The sequence below is a fragment of the Carettochelys insculpta genome, chromosome 1 (assembly GCF_033958435.1).
Source record: "Carettochelys insculpta isolate YL-2023 chromosome 1, ASM3395843v1, whole genome shotgun sequence".
NCBI lineage: Eukaryota > Metazoa > Chordata > Testudines > Carettochelyidae > Carettochelys > Carettochelys insculpta.
Genome location: NC_134137.1, coordinates 268,218,463 through 268,242,909, shown reverse-complemented (window position 1 = coordinate 268,242,909; position 24,447 = coordinate 268,218,463). Strand labels below are relative to the sequence as shown.

General features: G+C 44.3%; 1 protein-coding gene across 2 annotated transcripts in view; it reads left to right on the top strand.

Moving 5' to 3' along the window:
- Positions 1-24,447, top strand: part of PTN (pleiotrophin) — a 145,155-nt gene that overhangs the window by 64,560 nt on the left and 56,148 nt on the right. For both annotated transcript variants that reach the window (XM_075006901.1, XM_075006910.1), the window contains one exon: positions 22,223-22,332. In XM_075006901.1, coding sequence (XP_074863002.1) covers positions 22,224-22,332 — 109 coding nt within the window. In that variant the 5' untranslated portion in view covers position 22,223. The remainder of the gene's footprint in view (positions 1-22,222; positions 22,333-24,447) is intronic.

Sequence of the window (24,447 nt, the reverse complement as noted above, 5' to 3'; positions counted from 1 at the left end):
GGGGTCTGTTTCATGGCTAGAAGCCCTCGCCATGCTGATCAGAAAGAAAATGAATTCAAATTGCTGAGCTTCTTGTTTCGTATTTCCTGCACAGCTGGAAAGCAGTGGAGGTGAAAACAAGCAGAATGTACACATTCTGGGCATTGTGGGATTCCCCTGGAGGCCAATAAAATCAATTTAGAGTAATGCTGTTTCCACACTAGCATTAATTCGACCTTTTACATTTGAACGAGGCATTATGCTGCATCGGAGGGTTGAAGCAAGAAAGTTGTTCTTAGCACCCATTAAAATCCACCTAATGGTATTTGCAGTTGAGACAGTCACATTGTAAAATTGAGCTAAGTGCCTTAAAAATCAACTTTATGCTCTAGTGTAGTCATAGCCTCGGTGAATTTAGCAAAGCCAGAATCTCTTATCTAGCTTCTCCTCACCTCATCATCCCTTTTCATGTGTTCACTAGTGCAGTTTAGCAGAGGTTTTTCTTATAGTTTTTTGTTCATACCATTCCCCAAACTGAAACAAAATCACCAAAATAAGGAGGTGTAATACACAAATTGTGGGTAAATAAATTTATGTTCAGACTTATTGTACACTTCAAATCCTTTCTTGACATTTAGCTAAGCTTTTGCCTGTGAAATCCCTGTGGTGGAATTTGAAAGAAAAGCTTGCAAGGGTGCATTAGGGGGAAGGAGCCTTTCCCAGCTTCAGATATGCTCAACCACCTACCCTCATGAGGGACATAGGATTTAATGTGTTGACATCAGAACATCTAGAGATTCAGTTTGATACAAGCAACTAAACACCCAGAGACTTATCTGGCTTAGTCTTTTAGTTCTCCTGTCTTTCTGCCATCACAGCTGCTGTTCTGTACAACATTCTGGTACAACTGCATGAGTTTCAGCAGCCAGATTCTCCAGTACTTTCTGAATCAGGCAGGAGTTCCTGTGGGCAATGAAAGGAGGCAGTGGTGTGGGTCTTGCCATCATGCTCCCATTCCCTTCTGTTGGTTCCTTTGTCTGTAGTAGTATATTCCCTGGACTGCTGCTGTTGTCACGGCTGTTCAAGGATTTTGGAGACTAGCACAAGAATAAAAAGGATCTCAGTTGGCTTTTTGTGGAAACAAATACAGCCAGTTCCTAAGACAAATACCAAATGGCTCGTCAAGGTTTACCATAACATGCTGTAAACCCAACTCCTTATGGCTATGTCTACACTGCAGGCTTATTTCAAAATATCTTATTTTGAAATAACATGGCCATGTAGACATAATCTATGTTATGCAAAGCAACCATCCCATTTCCCATGTTCTACATGCCAATGGATAAGCCTGAACCAGAAGACTAGAAGGTAAGAGGAGCCTGGAAAGGGACATTTCCCATTATCAGTCATCACCAGAGATGCAGAGATGGAGGCGAGTCTTGCTGGATGTTCTTATGGAGTGGGTTCTCTCTATGCTTCCCTGGATGCTTTAGTTTACACCAGCCATTTTTTAATCTTTACCCAGGGCACTCTGTTGGAGAACAAGTGCAGTGTAGACCTTTGCTAAGCATGTCCCCTTTAAATTTAAGATGACTGGCATTTACACCTCTGCTCACAGAGCCAGCAATAGCACCTAATCACCAAATCACTGCAGGAGAGTTGTGTGGATGCTATTCATTGGTTCAAAGTTAGATACACATTTAGTGATACCTGTGCATCAGTACAGCTGTCTAGATATAGTTTAACAGAAAAGGATAAAACCTAGGGCTGAGAGGGAGACAACCAGAGTTATTTGGCTCTGCAGGTTTCTGTGCATGAGATGGGAAACTCAGTTGAATAAGATACACTGTCTGTTGTTTCTTTTAAAGTTAGAATTGATTTGAGATCAGGAATTGAGTGTATGTCGGGCAAGCTGCTTTTGAGAGGCCAGTTAATCTGCCTGTAATAGTCACAAGGGTTTCTTTAGACCACCAAAAATTCTGAGGCCAGACCTGCTCACGATATATATCCTATGTGACCTGTAAAATCTCTTAAGGAATAGGATGAAGTGGTAAAGTGTATTTTCTTCATAGAGCCAGTGGACTGAGGTAGTATGTCATGGTATAAAGTCAACAGAGCTGCACAGTTGCACCAGCTGAGGAATTGTTTTTGCACAGTACTTGTCAGAAGGTGAATTGCTGCAGATGGAATGTTCATTAAAATCTGTCCCCAAAAGCATGCAATTAAAAATTCATGAGAAAATTAAAAGGATCTGCATAGCCAGTTATACACATACGTATGCACTCACTGCCATTATGATTCCTTTCCACAATAACCAGTCTCCAAACATTGTATTTAAAAACAAACTGGAAATCTCATAGTGTTTAGCTATTTCAAAGGGCAAATATAAACTGGAGTCAACAGACTTTCTTTGTCTCTGCTCTGCCAGAGTGTGTGTTTTTCTTTTTTTTTTCCTTTATTTTCTTTTTTTTTAAAAGAACGTTTAGGCTGAAACTGAATTCTAAGTGCTGAGGTCTAAGCCTCTGATAAAAGAGGTTTATTAAGGAAGGACTGACAAGCCTGAACTGGAGTGGCTTGAATGGCCCAACAGAAATAATGGAATGCTTGTGGCGGCTTGAGAATGATTGTTTATTGGCATAACCCCAAGCCCAGGCTCTGCCAAAAGCATACATTTAATCCTTGCCAATTTCTTCATATGGGAATACAGTACTGAATTTCTGCACATAATAGTGGAGCATCAGAACAGGAGAAAGAGAGATGGTGGCTCTAACTGTACCACCTGTTCAGTGAGGAAGGAAAGAAATAAATGAAAGCCTGTGGACCAGCTCCACAACTGGTGGACATTTTATCTCCACTGAGGTCAGTAGATATTCCCACATTTACACCAGCCGAGGACCTACACCTCTAAATGGGAAACACAGCCTGGAATATGGGCACGTTTCCCGGGCATGTGGTGGAGTCAGAGGATCTAAGATTGGTATGTTCATGCATAGTTCTGTCCCTAACATGTCCATGTTACCAAAGAAATACCTCTAGATTAGGCTTATGCAGAGATGGGGGTTCTGACAGGGCATAACCTAATCCCAAACAGCAAATGGAGAAGATGCAGCTCATAGATAATGTTTTGGTTCCTCAAACACTGAGGATTGACCAGTCCAGCAATCTCAGTGCACCATGTAAGGGGTAAGTCTTGGGGCTCAGTTCCAACTGTCTACTCCCAAGATAATAGGATTTGGAACAGTGTATGCTGTGTTACAAGAGAGGTGTTTCAAGGTTCCAAAGGGATGCTTAGTTCAGCAGCTATTCCACAGGACCTGGTCACTGTGAGGGGAGGCCATGAGGTTTGGAAAAGGGGGGGCTCAGTGTGAATGATCCTCTTGGGAAAAACAAATAACTAGTAGGTCACCATTGAATAGAACCCTCCAAGTTTGCGGATTTTTGCTTGATATCTATAGGTATCCGCATCCATGAATGGCTGTACATTCACTCTCTGCAAAGCAGGACCCTCTACCCAGGCACCCCAAAAGCAAATATTTCTGTGGTTTTTGCCTCACGTTTTTCCCCCAAACCCATTTAAAATGAAAATGTTTTCTGCAAATAGAAAGCTGCCATTTTGTCTTCATCAGTATTCCCAGTTTGATTTTGCCCAGTGCAGGAATCTGCTTTTAGTGATGAAAGTCAGAGACACTGAGAGTGAAATATTGTCTCGTTAAAGTCCATGGGAGTCTTGCTAATGACTTGAGTGGACTCAGGATTTCACCCTTCCTGCACAAATTTTACTAAAATTTTACCATTAAACTAATGAAAAAGTCACAAAAAATATTGACACTGAGAATATATTTTGCTAAACAGCCTCTTCTGAACTCTAAAAATTATCATGAATTCTTGCTCTCCCCTCAGACCTACAAATATAGCAGCTTTTACATTTCAAATTGCACGTCCTTCTGTTTGTTAATCAGTGCATTTTCACTCTTATGACTAGTGCTGTTTTGACTTCGTACCCAATGAAGTGGCTGAATTTTACTAATACGAAGAGAAGTCCCCTTTCTAATAAGCAAAATAACTTTATTCTTTCTCCCTAAAGAAGATAGCATGGGACCCGCATCCCTTTTGAAGACACCTGCCATCCCTAGAGCACTTGAATCTTCCTTTTATGCTCCTGTGAGGGTACAGCTACGCTCCATAAGTCAATTTTCCAGGGTTCGATCTAGCACGTGTAGTAGGGATTCACTAAGTCAAACATTGAGGGCATGCCCGTCGACTCTAGTACTCCTTGCAGTTGTGAGGGGCAAGGGAAGTTGGAGGATGGCTGTCAGAGTTTGAATCAAGTTACGTGGACTAGCTAAACAAGTAACGGAGCTGGAATTGCATATCTTAACTGAAATTTATCACTTAGTGTGGGTCTGGCCTATATCTCAATGATTTGGAGTTTGTTTTTTCAATGGTTAAGTTGTTTCGGCATTATGAGGGAACTCCCTGACCTCAAGCAGGCATACGGTTCTGATTGACTCATGAAGAGGTTCTTTCCAGAAATGTCTGTTGATATGAGGATCCAGGAGCCCCAAATGGATGGGAATACTCCTCTGGGATTAGACAAAATGAGGCTCTTATTATACTTTGAAGGAAAATTAGAGGATCAGGGAGAGACAGCGAACGTCAAACCACAGAGAATATTTGAACTAACAAGTGAGCTTTTAAGAATACTTTATCCTCTGTTGAAATATGCTTGGAAAATAACAGAAAATCGATGAGGGATTTTAAATCCACACACACAGAGCTTGTTGTGAAGTGAAAAGTGGCACAAGGAAGTAGCAGGTATACTTTATGTAGCTGAAGGATAGCTATCATGTATATAATCAGATAGAATTCCTCTTTAAGGGAAAGGATTATGGAGCAAATGGACCTGAGGAAGTGGCAGGGGCACGTGCTGGGAAAGGGGAAATTGTTTTAAGGACAGATAGTGTTTTCAGGTTACCACTTCTTTGAGGGCCCAGGAGCAGGAACCTTGTGGTGCCGTAAGTTATCAAAGCAATCAAGACATCCTGGAGAGGGAAAAATAGCTCCAAAGACCTCATTGTGAGAGGGTGGGGGAAGGATGTCAGTTTGCCAATGTACCTGCAAACCCCCTGAAAAAAAAGGGTTTCCTTGAATAACCTTGGCAGGTTGTACAAAAAGGATGGAAGTCTCCCCATCCCTGCCCCTAGGAAACCCTACGAGGAAGGACTTTGGCTATTAATTTTTCGTGTTTGAGAACCTTGTTCTGAAAGACTTTTTCAGTAAAGGAGATAAAGGGAGAGAGTGGATAATGAGCCATTCATAGTGCACAATGTCGTTCTACATGGCCCTTCTACACCAAGCTCACTAGCATCTCTTCCATACAGGGGCCATAAGGCATTTACAGTTGTAGGTGGAGTAAAGTCAGATTCTCTAGCAAATTCTTTACGATGCTACTTACAGAATTGAAGAGAGATGTAAAGTTGATTTGCACAGTACGTATGTTTGGTGTGTAGCAATTTAGAGGCACAGATTTTTAAACCAATGGGACTACTATGCTGAGGTTGTTTGACCGCCCTCCCACACCCCACATAGAGACTTTCACCCACTAACTCCTGCATCAAGCCCATATAACAGTTATGTGCCTTGGCATTTGAGTCTGTTGAGAGAGAAACAAAGCTTAGGATAGAAAAGACAAGTAATAGGGATGGAAATGACAGCTTTGAATGAAACTATTCACAATGTCTTTCCTGTTAGATTTTTTTTTCACACTAGGACATCCTGGATAGGCTGGGTCCTCAACTAGGACTCAAGACACCTGGTTTCGGTTTCTGGCTTAGCCATGAACGTCCTGTAAAACTTGAAGCTGATCACTTTCTGTGCCTCAGTTTCCTATGTGTAAACTTGGGATTTATGTATTTAGAATGTAAACCCTTTAGGGCTGGGATTGTTTCTTCTGATGTTTCTATAGTACTTAGCACACAGCTGTTGAGTTTAACCTTGTGTGGCACCTCTAAGTGCTACTTTAATGGAAAAGGTAAGAATAAATAAAACAGGAAGCCTGGCATAGGTAGTAAAAAAACATGTGTATCACCAACTGGATACCCTTAAGAAATATTCTGGAATTCCCAGCGCTCTGCCTTGGCCAATTTTCTCCTCTTCCAGCACAACGAAGGGGGTTTGATGCCACTGGTTCAAATGGATACTGAGATTTTTACAGGGAGTATTTGAGGATGTCTCCACTACAATGGTGTGAAAGCGCTGCCCTACACAGATTCCAAATTCAGCCTGCCAAAAGTGTTAGCTCGTCGCCAATGGTGTTAGTATCCTAGTGGGGAACATTGACCGATTTCATGAGTGCAGGAGAGGAAGGAGACACATTTTGAGCTTGGACTCTGGAGTCTGATTTGGCTCCCACTGAAATCAATGACGAGTCTCCTCCCGTACATGAAAAATTGTGCTGCTGCTGAGATATTTTTAAAATACGTTGGAACGGGAGGGGCAGTTTGCATTACCTCAGTCCAAAAGCGGGAGTTGTAGGTGGTACTGCTTCCCTAGGTTAGGGAGAGAAGGGGATGTGGTGATGTTAGCAGAGGATGGGGAGTTGTGTTCTCTTCTCCTTTCTTTAGCTCTTATTGATGAGACATGCTCCACTCAACTGCCTTCATCATGGCAGATGGAACACGTGCCTGAGAGCTACCATTGCTGCCTGATTTGCAAGTGGGAGATGGCTGCTTGTCCACCTCCTGTTCCTTATTCACTAATTCCTCTTACAGAAAATGATTCAAAACTCAAACCTATTCACACATGACAATCACATGGTGGATAAAAACAAAACTCATTTGCACAGTACATTTGCTTGGGCTGCATTAATTTTCTCTTTCATTTCTGCACAGCTACCCTGCGCTTTTCATTTTTAGCTGAAGCAAGGAAGCAATTTCCAGAAAAAATAGGCAGGGCTCACATGCCTTCACAAAGATTAATAGAGGGCATAGGTGAAAGGTCATGTGCTTTCAGCTTAAATAATTTTCCATTTCATATTCTGATAGAGAAGGTGGAGTAGAAAATAAATGGAGAGGTATAATGAGCAAAAGAGATTACAATTAGAACTAATTTTCTTCAGGCGTATAAAGTGTTTTCAAAAATGTAAGAATAAATTAAAAGATCCAGAAATGAGAATCATGAGAATATAAGAATTGGTATACTATGTCCATCTAGCCCAGTGTTCTCTTTTCCAATGGTAGTCAGTACCAGATAGTTCAGGGGAGTATACAGAAGAGGGTATTTGGAGTGATCCACCTCTGTCTGCTCTTACCGGCTCCTTGTAGTCAGAGGTTTAGAGTCATCCTGAGCATGTAGTTGCATCTTTGACCATCTTGGCAGAAAACCATTGACGGACCTCCATGAACTTATCTGTTCTTTTTGGAGCATCTTGACATCCGATGGCATGAGTAGTGCATGATTAATTGATTATTACTTTGAAAAAAAATCACTTGTTTGTATTACTACTGCTTCATATTAATTTCATTGGGAGATTCCTGTTTTGTGTGTGTGTGTGTGTGTGTGTGTGTGTTTTTCTTTTGTATGAGAAAGGCTAAATAAACTCTCCTCTCCCACACCCACCCATGATTCAAAAACCTATGTCCATTCAAATACAGTACATTTGAGGATATAACAGTGATTGATGAGTAGAAATAGATGGAGGGAGTCACAAATTAGAGGAAACTGTCATTTCATATAGCTGGATGACTTGCTAACTTGAGGGACAGGTAATTGGTTGCAGAGTATCTCACAACTGTTTGCATCTGGACAAATTCCAGTGTCCAGGGCAGCTAATGTGGGCTAATAACACCTTGCCCTATAGTGTTTTTCATCAGTACACTCACAGCACTTTACAAAGGAGGCAGGTGTCATTGGCCACATTTCTTAGATGGAAAAAACCTGAGGTGCAGAAGGTCAAATGACTTGTCTGAGGTCCTCCAGTTAAAATATTCCCATTGGTGCAGAAGGAGAAACATTCATGAGACTGACTGAGAATGAGGCAGAGAATCTCAGCCTGGTCCTTGTTGGCCAGCTGTTCACGTCACAAGAAAAGTACCGTCAGAGAGGGTTGCTCAGACCATTGTCAGCGCTTCATAAAGGGTGGTTATGGCAGTTACAATGTCACGCCAAAGGTGAAGAAACACTTTTATTGACAATGCCTACAATGGTTAAAGTAAACAAGAAGAGGAAGGAGAGATTTCCTGATTCCAGTTGAGGAGGGGGAGGATCTAGGCACTTGCTGCTTTGAGCTGTGCTCCTCTGCCTTTCCTTCCCTGCCTCCCTGGAAAAAGGAGGTATGACTGTTATTGACATCTGTGACAGTGGCTCGTCCTACATTAGAACGGACTTTGGCTTCATATTACTGCAGTTGTTAATTTATGTTACAGTCAGGCCAAGAAGCCCCAGTCAGGGATTTGGGCACTATTGTGCTAAGTATTGTACAAGAATGAAGTAGAGACCCAGTCTCTGACCTAAAGAGTCTACAGAGGCAGTTAGTGACAAGACGGGAGGATGAAACAAACCAATGGCTAGGGGTGGGAGAGCAGGAATTGGAGGTAAGAATGCTATGAACATCTTATCATGTAAGCTACCTGTGTCTGCAGTGTAGCTTGCCCTGCCTAGGCATTACCAGCTGGCTGTGTTCACAACAGAAGTGAGTACTAAGGAGAATAAGGTAAGTGGACTAATCAATTTTTCAGAGAGTTTGGGCCAATCACAAGGGCTAGAATGAAGTGATTTGGGGAGAATTGGTTTATCAGGGAAAATGACGCCGTGTAAGCTGATGTGCAGTAAAGATGAATCTGACCCAATGACTCTGAGTTGATACCACTGAATCAGGAAAATGCAGAGAATTAAGGCAGCAGCTACTTTTTTATTCCCTGCATGGAATTTCCTGGAGTCTCTGGACTTCAGTCAGACCCATCACTCTTAGTACCCATTCTTTATTTAACACAGGCCAGTGGGATGGGGGACTACTCTTACAGAATAATAGAAGATGGGGGTTGGAAGAGCCCTCAGGAGGTCATTTAGTCCAACTTCCTGCTCAAAGCAGGACGAACTTCAACAAAATCATTCCGGCCAGGGCTTTGTCAAGCCTGGGCTTAAACCTCTAAGAAAGGAGGTTCCACCAACTCCCTAGGCAACCCATCCTAGTACTTCACCACCTTCTTAGTGAAATTGTTTTTCCTGATATTAATGTAGAGCATTCGTCCCACCCTGCCCACTGGAACTTGAGATCTTTGCTTCTTCTTCCGTCATCTGCCACCACTGAGAATAGCTTGACTCCATTTTTATTTTTTGTTTTTGGAACCTCCCTTCATATAGTTGAAGACTGCTATCAAATCCTCCTCCTTCTTCTCTTCTGCAAATTAAATAAGCCCAGTTCCCTCAGCCTCCCCTCGTAAGTCATGCACTCCAGCCCCATAATCATTTTCATTGCCTTCTGCTGGACTCTCTTCAATTTGTCCACATCCTTTGTAGTAAGGCGGGTGCGGGGGGGGGGGGGCAGCAGTACTGGCTGCAGTATTCCAGATGTGGCCTCACCAGTGTTACACAGCACTAGACTCTCCCCAAAGCTTTAATTATCTTCCTAAGGTTCTCTGGAAGAAAAGTATATGTGAAAAAGATGTACATTACTGGGAAACCAAGCTAATGCCATCTGAACTTGGGGAAATCTATCTTCTTACAGAAGTAATTATTTTTTTATGCTCACCCTTTGTTATTAATGGGTGTGTGTGTGTGTCTGAGAGAGAGAGAGAATGTTGGGGTGGGGAAGGTAAATATTGTAATTGTCTTAAAATCCAGGGATTGATATCTCTTTGAAATGAGCCAAGCAATGTGTGGCCTGATACGGTGAGCACTTCCCCCCATGATAGTAGAATACTTCCATACTGCTGCAGATCCTGTGCCCCATCTCTTCTCCCCCAAAAGGTGTGCTTGTCCGGTGCAGGGTGTTCAAAGTGCCCTGAAAATGAGCTGTCTTCGCTGTGTCTGAAACTGGACATTTAGAAACAGAGACGCACAAAATATCTAGTTGTTTTTGGAAATGTAGACCTGCATCTTTTTAGACGCTCAGTTTAACGGTTCTTTAGCCATTGTTGCTTTTTCTTGTATTTGCCCAGTATTTTGTACCCATGTTAGTAAGGGTGTGGGTGAGAGAGAGAGAGAGAGCGAGTGAGTTGACATGTATGTAAGGGAAGACCACATAATAATAAGTGAACATTTCAAATAAAACTTCCCCACGGAGTATAGCAAAGGGCATTTGCTTATCACAACTTTTATGTGTTGTAAAACTGGTTACATTTTCTTTAAAATTTAACTTTGTTTTAAAACTGAAAACTTTCATAAAATATTTTGACTTTTTCAGAACTTCTGTTTCTCAGGTGAGTGCTTTCTTGATTTGCTTCTAACGAAATATTTCATTAATTAACTAAGTTTTTTCACTAAATTAAGTATTTTGATAAACTAAAATTTTCAGTATCAGGTTTCAATAGCTGTTATTTAAAAATCAAACTAATGACTTCATGAACATTTTTGAAATGCATGTTAAAATAAGTCCATTCTTTCAAAATAATTTTGATGAAATAGCTTTTTCTTGTGGAAAATTATTCTGTTGAAAATTGTTTAAGTAGGTATGGATTTGAGGTTTCTCCACCCAACACATGCTGTACTTTGAAAGGCAAAAGTGCATGCAACCATGGGTTCGTGTTATCAATCCAAACTGTGAATTATGTCCCAGGAGTTGGAAGTGTTAATGTCTGCTGCATATCTACCTCCTTTAGCTTGATGCTGAAGGCAAGTAGGTAATCAACTATGCAAATGTCATAGGCAAGGAGAACTGTTAGTCAAAATTAGAGTAATTACTCTGGTTTGTTTACTTAAACAGAGCCAGTTTAGGCATATCAAGTGGGCTTTATTTAAGGAAATTTGATTGCTCTTTTCTTTTAATATTAATCACTTTTTCCCCTTGGTTCCCCTTGTCATGTAATTCTCAATTCCCTTATTCATTTTAGATCAGTGTTGTTCAGCCTGCTGGACTCAGGTCTCCAAAATGTGGCCCTCCTATATATGATTTCATTAAGAAGCAAACGTGTATTTGATTGCATTTTGAAAATGTGTTCCCTAAGCCACGCCCTCTGGTTTTTAAATGGAAATGTTTCAATTCGCACTGTCACTAGGGGCAGTGCCTCCCACCATAACCTGGCAGACACAGCAACTGTTCTAGTGTAAGCTCTGAGTACCTTAAAGGGCTGTCAACTGGCTGTGGAAGGGTGTAGGATAGCACATTCTAGCCATTCTCCCTGCTTGCTCTTGATATGTCCCTGCATCAGAGGCTATTGGGAATGTGGTGGAACAGGCTACGGACCAGGGCCAGCCCTAGACAAAATACTGCCCCCGGCAATGAGCTCCTGCTCCATTTATTAAACTTCCAAAGAACTTGTAGCATTCTGAGCCTGGCACCCTCCAACCCTATCACCACAAATGGTTGCTTCCCTCTAAATTTGTCCCTGCTAGGGACTCCTTCCACCAGGGGGAGATGAGTTGATGGTTCTCAGGAGACTAGTTGATGATCTCTCAGGAGACTAGTTGATGGTTTCCCCCTCCCTTTATTCCACCTGAGCAGAACAAGACAGAGGAGCTGCACTGAAAGTGTTGATTGCGGCCCCTTGACCTTGGTCCACCACTTGGAATGAGGAAGCTGGACACCACTGTGTCAGAATTCTGTGTTTTAGAATGTAGGAGTATCACATGAGAGAGAACAGATACAACGGAGGAGTGAGCAGGGGGTGGAGAGTGCATAAATAGATTTGTCCAATATCGTTCCCTTGCACATGCTATACTTGCTCAGGCCACAATTATGATGCTTGTTAAAAACTGTGGTACAGCACTTGTTTTCCTCTGTCCCAGTTTGCAACCAGAATTGTTTCCAAGCAACACAGAACTGCTGATGCCAAGTGGGCAAGGAAAGGGATGATGGGTGGGTGATGAGTTAGGGAGGGTAAATAGAACATGTTTTGGCGCGGCTGGAGGGATTAGGCTTCCATCTTGATGCAGTTGCACTGAAGAGCAACTCCTGCCTACCATCTGTGGGGAGGTCTGGTCTTGAAAATAAAGTGATGGTCTGGTCCAACCACTGAATGCTTTCAGTTATTTTTGCTCTGGCCACTTCAGGTTTGTCTGCACTGCAACATTATTCTGGAAAAAAAACAAAAAAAAACAAAAACTATTCCAGAAGAGATATTCCAAAATAGCTTAGTTCAAAATAATGCTGCTACACACAAAAAACCGCATTCTGACATAGCACTAAGTTATTTCAAAACACAGCGTCTGTATACATAGAGCCTATTTTGCAGTAGAGCCAGTGGATGCACTGTGGCTTATTTTGAAATAGGCACTATTCCCTGCCTACACAGTCTTCTATTTCAAAATAGCTTTTTCAAAATAGGCGCTATTCCTCCTGGAAGGAGGGTTACCTATTGAGAAATAATGCAACTGCTATTTCGAAATTAGTTTGAAAGAGTGGTGGTGTTGTGTAGACACACGGAAAATTATTTAGAAATAATGGCTGTTATTTCGAAATAACTTTGCTGTGTAGACATACCTTCTTTATGTATTTATTCAAGTTCTTTCCTCAGTCCTTTGGCTTCTTATTTGTCCTATGGGTGCTTCAGCAGCCTTTCTATTTTTCTCTGGCTTTCCAGTCAGGTAAAGCCACTGTGTCCACCCCAAGCTAAGCCTTCCTTTTTAATGATATCTCCTGCTGGGCCCAGGTGCAAACACTCCCTCTAATTGGCAGGACAGGTGTGTTTTTGGTGGGGAAGCTGTTATAGGAGATTAATCCCTTCCCTGGTAGTGTGGGCTGTATCTATCACCAAGGGCACCATTTTGGGAGGCGGGTGGGGGGCAGTAGCCATGCACACTGGGACACTGCTTGCTCTTCTTTCCATTTCCATGTCTATTGGTGCCATGTCTTCATCAGCAATTAACTTAGAAATTAATTTAGAAGTTAGATCTTACTTCGAAGTTAAGCGGGGAACATCTACACATTATACATTACTTCAAAATAGTGGTCAAAGTCAGGGGGCCCAACTTCAAAGTTCTTATTCCATTCCCGGGGCGGGAATAGCACCCTATTTTGAAATGTAAGTTTGAAGTAGGACGTGTAGATGCTCTGCATCCTGTTACTTCAAAGTAGTGGGTCCCCCATGGTGGTAGCCTGCAGGAACCCGGAGATGGTCTGGCCAGCTCAGATGAGGCTCTATGGTCATTGCCACCTGCACAGGAAGATGTAGCTACCCAGCAACCCCAGGCAGGAAGCTGAGAGCGTGCTACAAGTGGGGGGAGCATGTGCTTCTTGCAGCATGACTGCTCCTTGACCACACCACAATGACAACCACCTCCAGCCAGCCATATCAGGAAGCCAGGAGCCCCATGTGCCGTCCAGAACCCACCAGTGAGCCCAGCCAGGGGTCCCAGCAGATCAGCCAGTGCCAGTACAAAAGGGGCCCCTCCTTGACAGAGGAAGAAGCAAAGGATCTCTTCGCGCTGTGGGGGGAGGAAGGGGTCCTGCTCCAAACTGGGGTGGTGATGGAATGCAGATGCATTGGACCAGCTGGCCAGGGTCTTCACTGGCTGGGGGCATCCTACCAGGAGCAGCGAACATATTCGCACAAAGGTGAAGGAGGTCTGGCAGGTCTACTGCTGCGACTGGGACTTTGCCAGCAAATTGGGGGCGTGACCTATCCAGTGCCCTCATTATGAGGTGCTCCACCATCTCCTGGGGTCAAAGGAGGTGCAACCCCCAGAGCACCTCCTGGACACTGCCACACCCCCCACCAGAGACCGAGGAGGAGCCAGAGGTGGCCACAGAGGAGGAGCCGGGACCCACGGATGCCACCAGCACCCACCCGAGGGACCAGGAGACTGAGGCTGGGAGCGAGGATGAGGGTTCCAGCAAAGGGTCCCTCGTCATCTCCATCTCTTCCAGGACATCAAGCCAGGATACCTCCAGCCGGGCATCACCTGAGTTCATGGGGGTACCAGCCAGTAGGTGCAGGGCAATTGGGATGCCTTGGGGCATGGGGATGGGGAACCCACCCCCTGCCACAGATGGCAGGGGGCCACATGTCTGCATGACTGTTGGTGCCTGCTCCTGCACAGCCCCACAGTCCACGCACTAGGGGAAGGCGGGGGGCACTGAACCCAGCTCGGCCTGCACTGTGTGGGAACCCCTCTGCACATGGGATCACAGGAGGCTCCCCAGGACAGCCAACAGAAGATGGGGGGCAGCGAATCAGGGATCCTGGCCTCCAGGGTCAGGACACAGGACTCACAGGCTGTCCCCCTGTCCTCTTCTGTATCCACAGGTCTGCCATCCAGGAGCTGCCCCAGCTCCATTTGGGAGCAGCCTGCAGCTACAGAGGGCCGGGAGTCTGGCACCCCACCTGAGGCCACATCGCTGTAGGGTCACCAATGGGCTGGGCGCCGCCACCACTGACAGGGGGATGAGGAGGCAGCCGCCAACAGAGCCGTCCTGTGGGAGATGACCTCAGTGCTCCGGGACTGGCTGGCAAGGGAGCAGGAGGTGTGGGTGTGGGTGTCAGACAGACTGGAAACTGACCCAGGTTGTGGCCACCTGCCTTGCCCAACCTCCCACTCCCTCACCAGCCTGCCCCGCAGCCCCCACTGCAGTGCCTCCTGCAACCCCCGCTGCCGTTCCCAGTGCAGCCACTGACTTCGGAGCCGTGCTCCTGCCCGCCCTCCCGCCTGCTGCCTGTCTGGCACTTGGGCAGTGGCTGTTGGCCAGTGCCACGCAGGGCAAGCAGGCCCCTCCCTCCTCACTGGCTCCCCTGTCCCCTCCCCATGGCTCACGCCGACTCCAAGGCCACAATACCCCTCCCAATGCCCCTGCCTTTCCATTTTTCCCACCCCAACCCAGCCCAGACAGGGTCCCCAGAACCAGGGTGCTAGGGCGTCCTGCAGCCACCATGGCTCCCAGCCCTCCACCCTGGTGGAGGACTGAGTCCTCACACACCCTGGCTCCCTTCTTTAAATTTGTTCCCTCCCCCAATGCCCCTACCCCATCCCTCTTGTATATAGTTCCCCCCTTGTACCTAGTTGTAGGCACTCATTTTGTTTAGAGGTCTACACACACAAAAGTTTTATTTACAGCAGTAAAGTTAACATTTGATTTCTACCCCTGTTCCCTTGTCCTTACCGTATGGTGGTGGGGTAGTGGGAAGTGCAGGTGCAGGGGGCTGTGGTTGGGAGCTGGCTGCGGGATGGTCACTGCAGGCCCTGGGAGATAGCTTCCCGCAGAACCTCCCTGACATGCACACTGTCTCTTTGTGCCTGGTGGCACGGGGCTGTGGGTGTCTGCTTGTACCTGCCAGTGGGCTCAGCAGCCCAGCCCTGGGCGAAGGGCTCCTCTTTGCTCTCCACAACATTGTGGAGAGCACAGCAGGCCAAAAACACCGTGTGCACATTTGAGAGGCTAACTTCCAGCCTCATGAGGAAGCACCTAAAATGCCTCTTCAGCTGCCCGAAAACCTGCTCAGCTGTGTTTCTGACATAGTTCAGGTGTGTGTTAAAAATGTCCTGGGATGGGTTGGGGTGTCCCGTGTAGAGCTTCATGAGCTATGGGTGCAGGGGGACATGGTGATGTCTCCTACTGGGAGCTCCTGCTGTGGGGAGGTAGATATCCTCCTGCATTTTGCAGCCAAGCCACAAGTTCCAAACCACTCAGGAGTCATGGGCTCTGCCCAACCTTCCCACGCACATGTCCATGAACTGGCCCCAGGTGTTGGCAAGGGCCTGGAGGACCAAAGAGTGGTACCCCTTTCTGTTTATAAAGCCACCAGTGCTGTATTCTGGGGCCTGGGTGGCAATGTGCATGTCGTCCAGGGCGCCGAAACAATTGGTGAAGCCCAGGTCCATGAGGCTGGCAAGGGCGACATCCAGGTCCCCAGTGACGACCACCCAGTGGAGGAGAGGGATGTTCCTTGCCCAGACAACCTGCATGGGGTGTAAGACAGATGCATCCATGAGCGTGGGGCCGGGTGGTACCCATCCCTGTGCAGAGCCCCCCTCCCCAGCCCCACCGAGGGTCACCCCTTGCTGGGTGCCCCCCACCCAGTAGGTGTGTGGCCCTGGCCTGGCCTGGCTTACCTCCATCAGGACTGCCCCGATGGTGGCCTTGCCCACCCCAACTGATGTCTGATGGAGTGGTGGCTGTCCAGGAGTCTCAGCTTCCAGAAGGTAATGTCTACCCTCTTGTGCAGGGGGAGTGCAGGCCACATCCTGGTTTCCTGTTGCTGGAGGGTTGGGGCAAGACAGTGGCAGAGCTCCTCAAATGTCTCCTTGGTCATCCTGAAGTTGCGCAGCCACTGGCCATCATCCCAGTCCCCCAGCACGAGGTGATCCCTAGAGTTGCTAGATCACCAGGGTGGAATATGGCCATTGTCCCAGCAGAGGGTTGCAAGAGGGGACCTATGTGGCTGGCCCTGTGGTGGTGCTGGAGGAGGGCCACCAGCAGCACTGCCTGCAGCCTGGCCATGTCCTGGAGGAAATCCCCCTCAAGGAGTTGCTGAGGATGCAGAAGCATCTCCACAGTGGCTTAGCTCTGTGCAACGGGTGTGGTGTGGTCTGCTGTGCTGTGTAGAGCCTGGCAGCCCTGAGCACATGCAGGGTGTGTGTGTTGAGAGGGGCCCTTTAAAGCAGCAGCTGGCTGCAGGCCTGGGAAGGGCTTGTCAGACGTGGGACCTCCATCTGTGGCATTTCCTGGCCTCTTATTTTGAATAGGGGCCATGGGTGCGTAGATGCTTCCTTTCGAAGTAGCGGATGGGAATTCAGTCCACTTTGTGTGTGTGGACGCACATTTTCGAAGTTCCTTACTTCGAAGATGAACTTCAAAATGAGCTGCTTCGAAATTATGGTGTAGTGTAGATGCGGCCAGGGAGTTGAGGGAGAGTGCATAGATTGCATGAATTACTCCTTTGCCCCCACCCCCACACCAGATGGGAACGAGAGGCATGCACACAAATTGTGTACTGTCCCCTCGGCCCCTGGTAGTCAGGGAATGGGAAGAAGAGCAGGTGATGTCTCGGTACGCACGGCTGCTAACCTTCCGACCTTCAAAATGGCACCCTTGTCCATCACAGGCAGCAATGTGGCAGGATTGCGAAAAAAGTCAGGGGAGATGAGTATGATGGTAAATATGGGTTGGGGACTAATAGGAATGGCAAAGAAGAGGGCTAGGGGGCTGAGGTGCAGCAGAGCCGTACAGCCCATAAGAAACTGCGGTCCTGATAGTGTTTCTGGTTAGCTTCCTTATTTTCTGACACCTGATGTGAAGCTGAACTCGTGATCTGAGATCCATCTTCTGATTGCCACCCATTGTTCTGTTTTTCTTTTAATTCTCTTTCCCCACGAGAGCTGATGTTGAAAGGAAACATATCACATATCACAGTAATTCATGTATCTCATCTTCCTCAGAAGACGTGGCTTGCTAGAGTGAACTTCAACAAAGCTGTACCTCTTCTCATTATTGGCTTCATGTTTTCACTGCACTCTTTTGCTCTGGCTATCACTAATTGTTTCTTTCTCCTCTCAGTATATTTTGCTGCTTTCTTCATCTTTTGGCTATATCTGTGATTTTTCTGATTTATGCTTTCTATTCCCTTTATCAGTCTCGGTGCAAGTCACCATTTGAACTGTCTAACAGCTTTCTCCTATGATCTGTTTCTCTTGTGTTTTCCCTGCTTCATTTCATTGCCTATTAAAACCATCTTTTTTTTCCCAGAATCGTCGTCTTTCTCCCTTTTTGTTTGCATTGTTCTATTGGTTGGGAATGTGACCGTCAATTGTTTGGACGGTGAAGTTCCTGCTTTTAGACAGGATTTTAGGAAAGGTTTTCCGTCAGCACACTATTCCCTGTTTATGATTGTTGGTTAAATCAAAAAATAAATAAAAAAGTATGAAAATTTGCATAACGATTCAAGTTCTTCCAATTTTGCAAGGTTTGTAAAGGATCCATTTTAATCGCTACAACATTTTGTCAGTATTTTAAATAAAAAAATTTCATTGAAAACATTAGCAAAAATATCAAATTCAAAAGTCTCTATTTTTTTGCAAAAACAAAACCAAAACAAAACCAAACCGAAACAAAAAAACAAAAACCCAAAAGCTCAGTTTTTAACAAATTCCCTGAACTCCAAGGCAGTTTTTGTAGTTGGAAGTAATATTGAAGGAGTTAGTATGAAAATATCCATGTGTGATTTTGACAGCAGATGGCTACAATGTGGTTGGAGCTTTTCCCTCTTCCTGAGAAATTCTGTGTCTGGTACCAGCTCCTCAGACAGACGATATGGTGATGCCTATAGCTGTTTGTAGCACTATCGCTGCCAGCCTACAGAGTACAAGAGGGCTTCTGTAATTTTGTAGTTGCAATCAGTGACATCAGTTTGTAGATATTTGTGTGATGCAATGAAAAGCATTGTGCATTATGCTGCATGGTTCCTGTTCATTGCATTTCATCGCTGAAGCACTGTGGGTACTTGCTTGACAGCCTTTACATACAGATGTATGCCCTCAGGTTCAGGCTTCGCTTCAGCAGCTTGGAGAAACTTCCAAGTTGGTCCAGTGCTGCTGTGGGCAGATTTGAAGTGCCAGACACGTACTCTGCTTCAAGCCTCTGTGGGGTTTCAGTTTGTTATGGAAGTGTTTCAGACTCCAAACATACGTAAAAATAAATCATCTGACGTGACATTGGTTATTAAATAAATTTTCAGTGTATTCTAATTTACTCATATTTTGTTTTACAATATTTACTACCAGAAATACTGTACTGTATATATACATCTAAACTGAAGCTTACAGATAATACTTATCAGAGGGGAAGCTGGGTTAGTCTGTATCTTCAAAAACAAGAAGTCGTTTGGCACCTTATAGACTAACACATATTTTAAAGCGTAAGGTTTCGTGGGCAAAGACTTGCTTCATCAGATGCGCTCATGCATCTGATGAAGTGGGTCTTTGCCCATGAAAGCTTATGCTTCCAAATATCTGTTAGATAATAGAGACCTAGACCCCTCTCTCAAGAGTAAACTTCTTCTTTTGCTTGTTATGCTCCTCACTCCAAAAGACAATAATGAATAATAAATAAATAAATAATAGAAACAAAATTGTTAGGGTTCCTTAATAGAGTTGAGTCTATGGAAATACCTCTGAAAAGCATATAATTGAATAGAGTAATTCCCTTTCTGGAGTTGTTTGACCACTCCTAGAAAATCCTATAGGAGGAATATAGGGTGGCTCCAGAAACTCGGGTCACTAGTTGTATTCCTCAATTTAAAAAAAAACAAAAACACTAGAAAGTCTGGGTGCAGCGCTCACTGACGACAGTGTGAGTCTTTACAAGTGAAAGCTCCCAAATAAAAATAGCACCTGGGAATGCTGCCAGCTTGTTAGCCCAGAGAAAGAAATTCTCTGTATATCTGGAGAATACACTGCACTCTGGCAGCCATAGTGTGAGTGTTCTCCACATATTACATACCCCACTACTAATGTCCATCCATCTTGAATGTAAGGATTGCATAGAGGTAATTCACCTCTTTGCCCATTTGTTCCTTGGCTATACTGCTGAAAATGCTACTCAGTATCAATGGTACCCATTCACATCACCTGTCTTGTTGGTATTTGTGTTAGTGACACCACCAAGAACTGGACTTAAACTAATAAGCCACGGATTCATTGTTAGATCACTCATTTTCTACCTTGGAATATGTTGGTTTAATTTAAAAAAATATCCCAAACCCTAAAATCTTTGTCCAAAAACTTCTGCAATTCAAAGGTTGCTTTCAGATGGAAAAGTCAAACATTTTCCAGGAGGCTGAAATTGTTCAGGTAGTCAAAACCCCCATTTCACACTGAAACAATTTTGCTACAGTCTTTGTCACAGCAGTTATTTACCTGACTCATTTTTGGGGAAAATAATATTGGGTCAGATTTGTGTTTGGACCAGTATATGAAACACTATATTACATCTATTTTAATATCACAGGTTTTGTACATGCTATATCCCAAAACTTTCACAGAGACAATTCTCCCAGTCCTCTGCTGCAGCTGAGCAGCACTTGGTGTAACTCAGTGGAGGAATTGCCAAGATGGCTCTTAAGATAATTGCTGTTTTGGGGGTGTCGTGGCTGACCTGAAAACTGAGAAATAAATTTAATTTCATGGTGACTCAAAAGACTTTTCTATTTGTTTATTTTTGTTGGAACAGAATGAAAATAAATTTGGTTGAAAGAAAAACCTCTTTTGACCTGAAATGAAACACTTAGCATTTTACTCCTTTTAAACAAAATCTGACTGCCTTTTGAAATGCAATGTCATTTTGAAACAAAAAGCCAAAATGTTTCATTGTAAAAGTGTCAAAATCAAACATTTTGATTTTTTTGAGATTTCGCCTCTCCTTTGTTTCCAGATGAAGTGTTTTATTGAATTCAAGCCAAATTTGTGAATACTTTCAGTGGACCTGAAACTGTAGTTTTCAGCAAATAAATGATTTGTCCTCAAAATTTCATGCAGTTCTATTTGTAATATAAATTCGGTTGCATATTAAGGCTGTCTTGGCAGTTGGAACTTGTAGTCATTTATTCTAGGAAGCAAGTGCATAAACTGCAGCACAAAATGCAGCAAGGCAGCATGAAAGGGAAAATGGTTCTTGCATGGAAGTCTTTTCAGAAGCTTTCTTTGGAAAATCAGGCATGCAAAGTCAAATCAGTCCTGGTTGTTGGGCCATGATTCACCTGGATGGCTAGCAAGTGAGATTTCACACTGAGCACATGTGCATTTATTTATATTTGGTTTTGAATTTTGCCCCCCCCCCTTCACACCACACAAATGTAGATTGGAGTATCACTTAATGAGTCTGGTTGTACAGCCTAATTCGGGGAAAACAATTTCTGTTTGTGGTTGATCATTCTGGGAACATTAGTTTAATTCATTTTATGCATAAATATGAATCTGAGAAGAAGAAAAAGTATGACCAGGGAGCTCCAATGATGTATGGTCAGTGATGGTTAATGTATTGCTTTTCATCTACATAACCTTCATCAAAGGATCCTAAAGCACTTTAACTATATTAGTTACGTAAAAAACCCACTTGAACTTTCGCTAAAAAGTTAAGTAGCATTTTTCTCCTTTTACAGATGGGTAAACTGAGACAACCGTTAAATGATTTGCTCAAGATTGCATTATAAGTCTGTTACAAATTGGAGAATAGAATCTGAGGATCCTTATTCTGTGTCCTACTTTAATCATTAACTTATAAGTTATCCCAAGCTTTTGCCACCTGTACAGTTTTAAAATAATTGTGGGTGGAACCTCTAAAAAACAGTACTGTCTGGTCCAGCAACATCCACGGTACAGCAGGACTGTGGATGTTCCTGGACAAAAGAGTCCTTGCAGCTGGAACTAGGGTGGGAGAAGGGCCTGCAGCTTGGAGCCCCACTGGCAGGGTGAGGTGTCTCAGGAGCCAGCAGCTGTGGTGGCTGGGAGTGAAACTGGGCATGGGGTCCAGAACTGACCTCCTCTGGTCTGGCAAACTCCGTCCTTTGGTCTTGAGAGTTCTGGACGAGGGAGGTCCGACAGGTGCTGGTTCTTCCGGGAGAGACAAGGTAGGTGATGTAATCTCTTTTACTGAAGCAACTTCTGTTGGTGAGAAAGACAAGTTTTGAGCCACACAGGGCACCTTTTCAGGTCTTTCTCACCAACAGGAGTTGAGCCAATAAAAGATGTTACCTCACCCAGATTTTCTTTCTCATGCCCTGGGAATGACATGGCTACCCCATGCTACATGTACACTATGTAATAAAACATAAGTGCTGCATTGGGAATGCAGTAGATTTGGGATGAAAAGGGTCAATAAGACATTTCTGCTATTAAAAAGATTTCAAGCAATGTGTCTTCTGTGCAGGAAGAGGAAAACGTTATACTTTTTGCCAGTGGTTAATCCTATGGTGCTTCTGTTTGAGCTCGTCTTGTACCTAAGCATAGCTGTGTTGAAATGCCTAGGCTCGCCATTTGGTAATAGTCCTCCATTTCAATAATTGATTGGAGTCTTTCTCTCAAGCAGTCTGACATAGCTTTCCCTATGTGCCCTTCCCAAATCTGAACATATTTCTTTCTTTCTTTTTTTTCTTTCCAGAATGCATCAGCAACAACAACAGCGCCGAATGTTCACAGCCACCCTCTTGGCATTCATTTTCCTTCTGGCAGCCATGGGTACTACTGAGGCTGTCAAAAAAGAGAAACCTGGTAAAGTACAATGTAAACAATTGTGCAATAGATTATGGGGGTGGGGAATCTTAGAAAGGGCCTAGAAACAGGTCTTGAGCTGCTCAAGTCAATGACCCTGTGTCTACATGGGGGCATGTTAATGCGCGGGTTCAAAAGATGCTAATGGGGTGCTGCCATGAATATGCAGTGCCTCAGTAGCATAATGGCGGCCGTGGTGATTCGAAAGTGCGGCTTTTCGAATTGCGCGCCGCCTGTGGAGATGGGACCTTCTGAAAAGACCTCACCCCCTGTTTTCAAAAGCCCCCTTTTCCTAACACCAGGTAGGAAGAAGGGGCTTTTGAAAACTGGGGGGTCCTTTCGGAAGGTCCCATCTCCATGGGCGGCGCGTGATTCGAAAAGCCACACTTTCGAATCGCCGCAGCCACCATTATACTAATGAGGCACTGCATATTCATTGAAGTGGCTCATTAGCATCTTTCGAACCCGCTCATTAACAAGCAAAGGGGCTCCTGTAGACCCAGCCTGATAGTTTTGCAGTTGGCTTGGGTGGGGTTGGAATAGAGCTCCTAGTGACCTCCTCAAAGGTACTTAGGCCTCTAATGCCCACCAAAGTAATTTTTTAATTCAATAGGAATTAGATGCCTAAATATGTTTGAGGATTTAGGCCTAAATGTGTGTATTGTGTTTATGTGTCACATCCTTTTTCCCTCTATATGTTACTTTTGGGATTCATGGACTTGTTTCTCCCTTCTCCATTTTTGTTCCTGAGCCAGTTAAAAGGAAACTAATTTAGTAAGTGAGGGCTTTCTTGAATACCATTTGCTTGTTTTCCATTGGATAAGTGTGACATTCTATCCTGCCTCAGAATCCAAACCCAGCTGGCACAAAACCCAAATCACAGATCCATCCATGACTGTTTGTGGAAAAAAAAAATATTTGCCAACAGAACAACAGGTCCCTGGCAATAGTCAGGAGAAGAGTCGTCAAGTTATTAATTTCTTTTCGATACAAAGATGGAAGAAAAAGAAAAAGAGACTGTATCCTGGGTTTGGTGCTTACCTGAAGTGGATTTTTGGATTTGCTTCTTATTTTTATGTCTGCCTTTTCCTTGATACACAATTTCTGTCACCTTAGCCTGAGGGCATATGTTTGTATTGTAAACCTGTGCACTCTTTGACAAAAGTGACAGACTGTGCTCAGGAAAGAGCCAGCGTTAGAAGTGGGTAATGCACATTGTTAAGATGCAATAGCAGAATTGCATAAATGAGTAGGTCTACAATAGCAAGGAATTCTGCAGCTCAGGACTGAGCTGTATGGCCAGAAAAGTGCATGAAGGCCCAGGACTTAGAAAGCAGGGATTATTGCAGATTAAGCCTGAAATCCATTAGCAATTTGTGAGTGTATGAGAGAGTCTGGAATAACAGCAGTGCTGCGTGTGAGGACTGAAGTACATTTCCCACTACGTAAGGGACCCAGCACTAAACCGAATAGCAGGAGTCACTGCAAGGCCAGATGGAAGTGCAGTTGGAGAACTGTGTGTGTGGTCTGACAGGGTCAGGGCGAAGGACTGGAAAATCAGGGATGCTGCATGTCAAGAATATAGTATATTGAAAGAGGTCTGTGGGGTGGCCAGAAATCACGCAGCTGAACAGAGTGGTGTTAGGATTAAGGTACATTAGAAAGTCTGTGTATTACATAGTATTTCCTAGCACAGAAAGGAAGGGGCATTGCATGCCAAGGTTGACCTTAATTCCCTCTCTCTTTTCCCTGAGGTAGAGTCCATGGATTGCAAAATGTCAAATGCTTTCGGTTTTGATATGAAATTCAGGAGAATCATTAACTTTTTTGACACACAGACAGAGGATTTGCTGCAGTGACATGTTTTCATTTAAGCGAGAGTACAGAAATTAGCTTCTGTGAAAACTGTCAGTGTGACAGCCAAGGAGACTGAAGTTCTCTTTTTAATCCAAGGTATGGCATAGCAGCAACAGTAAAGCCCATACTCACACTGGCCTGGACTCCAGCTCACTGGATCGTTTCAACCAGTAGAGTTGAAAATGTCATTCAGTGACTTTGCTCTTTTGTTGGCCTCTCTGAATTAGTGGCCACTGGCACATTCCCAGAATAGCAGAC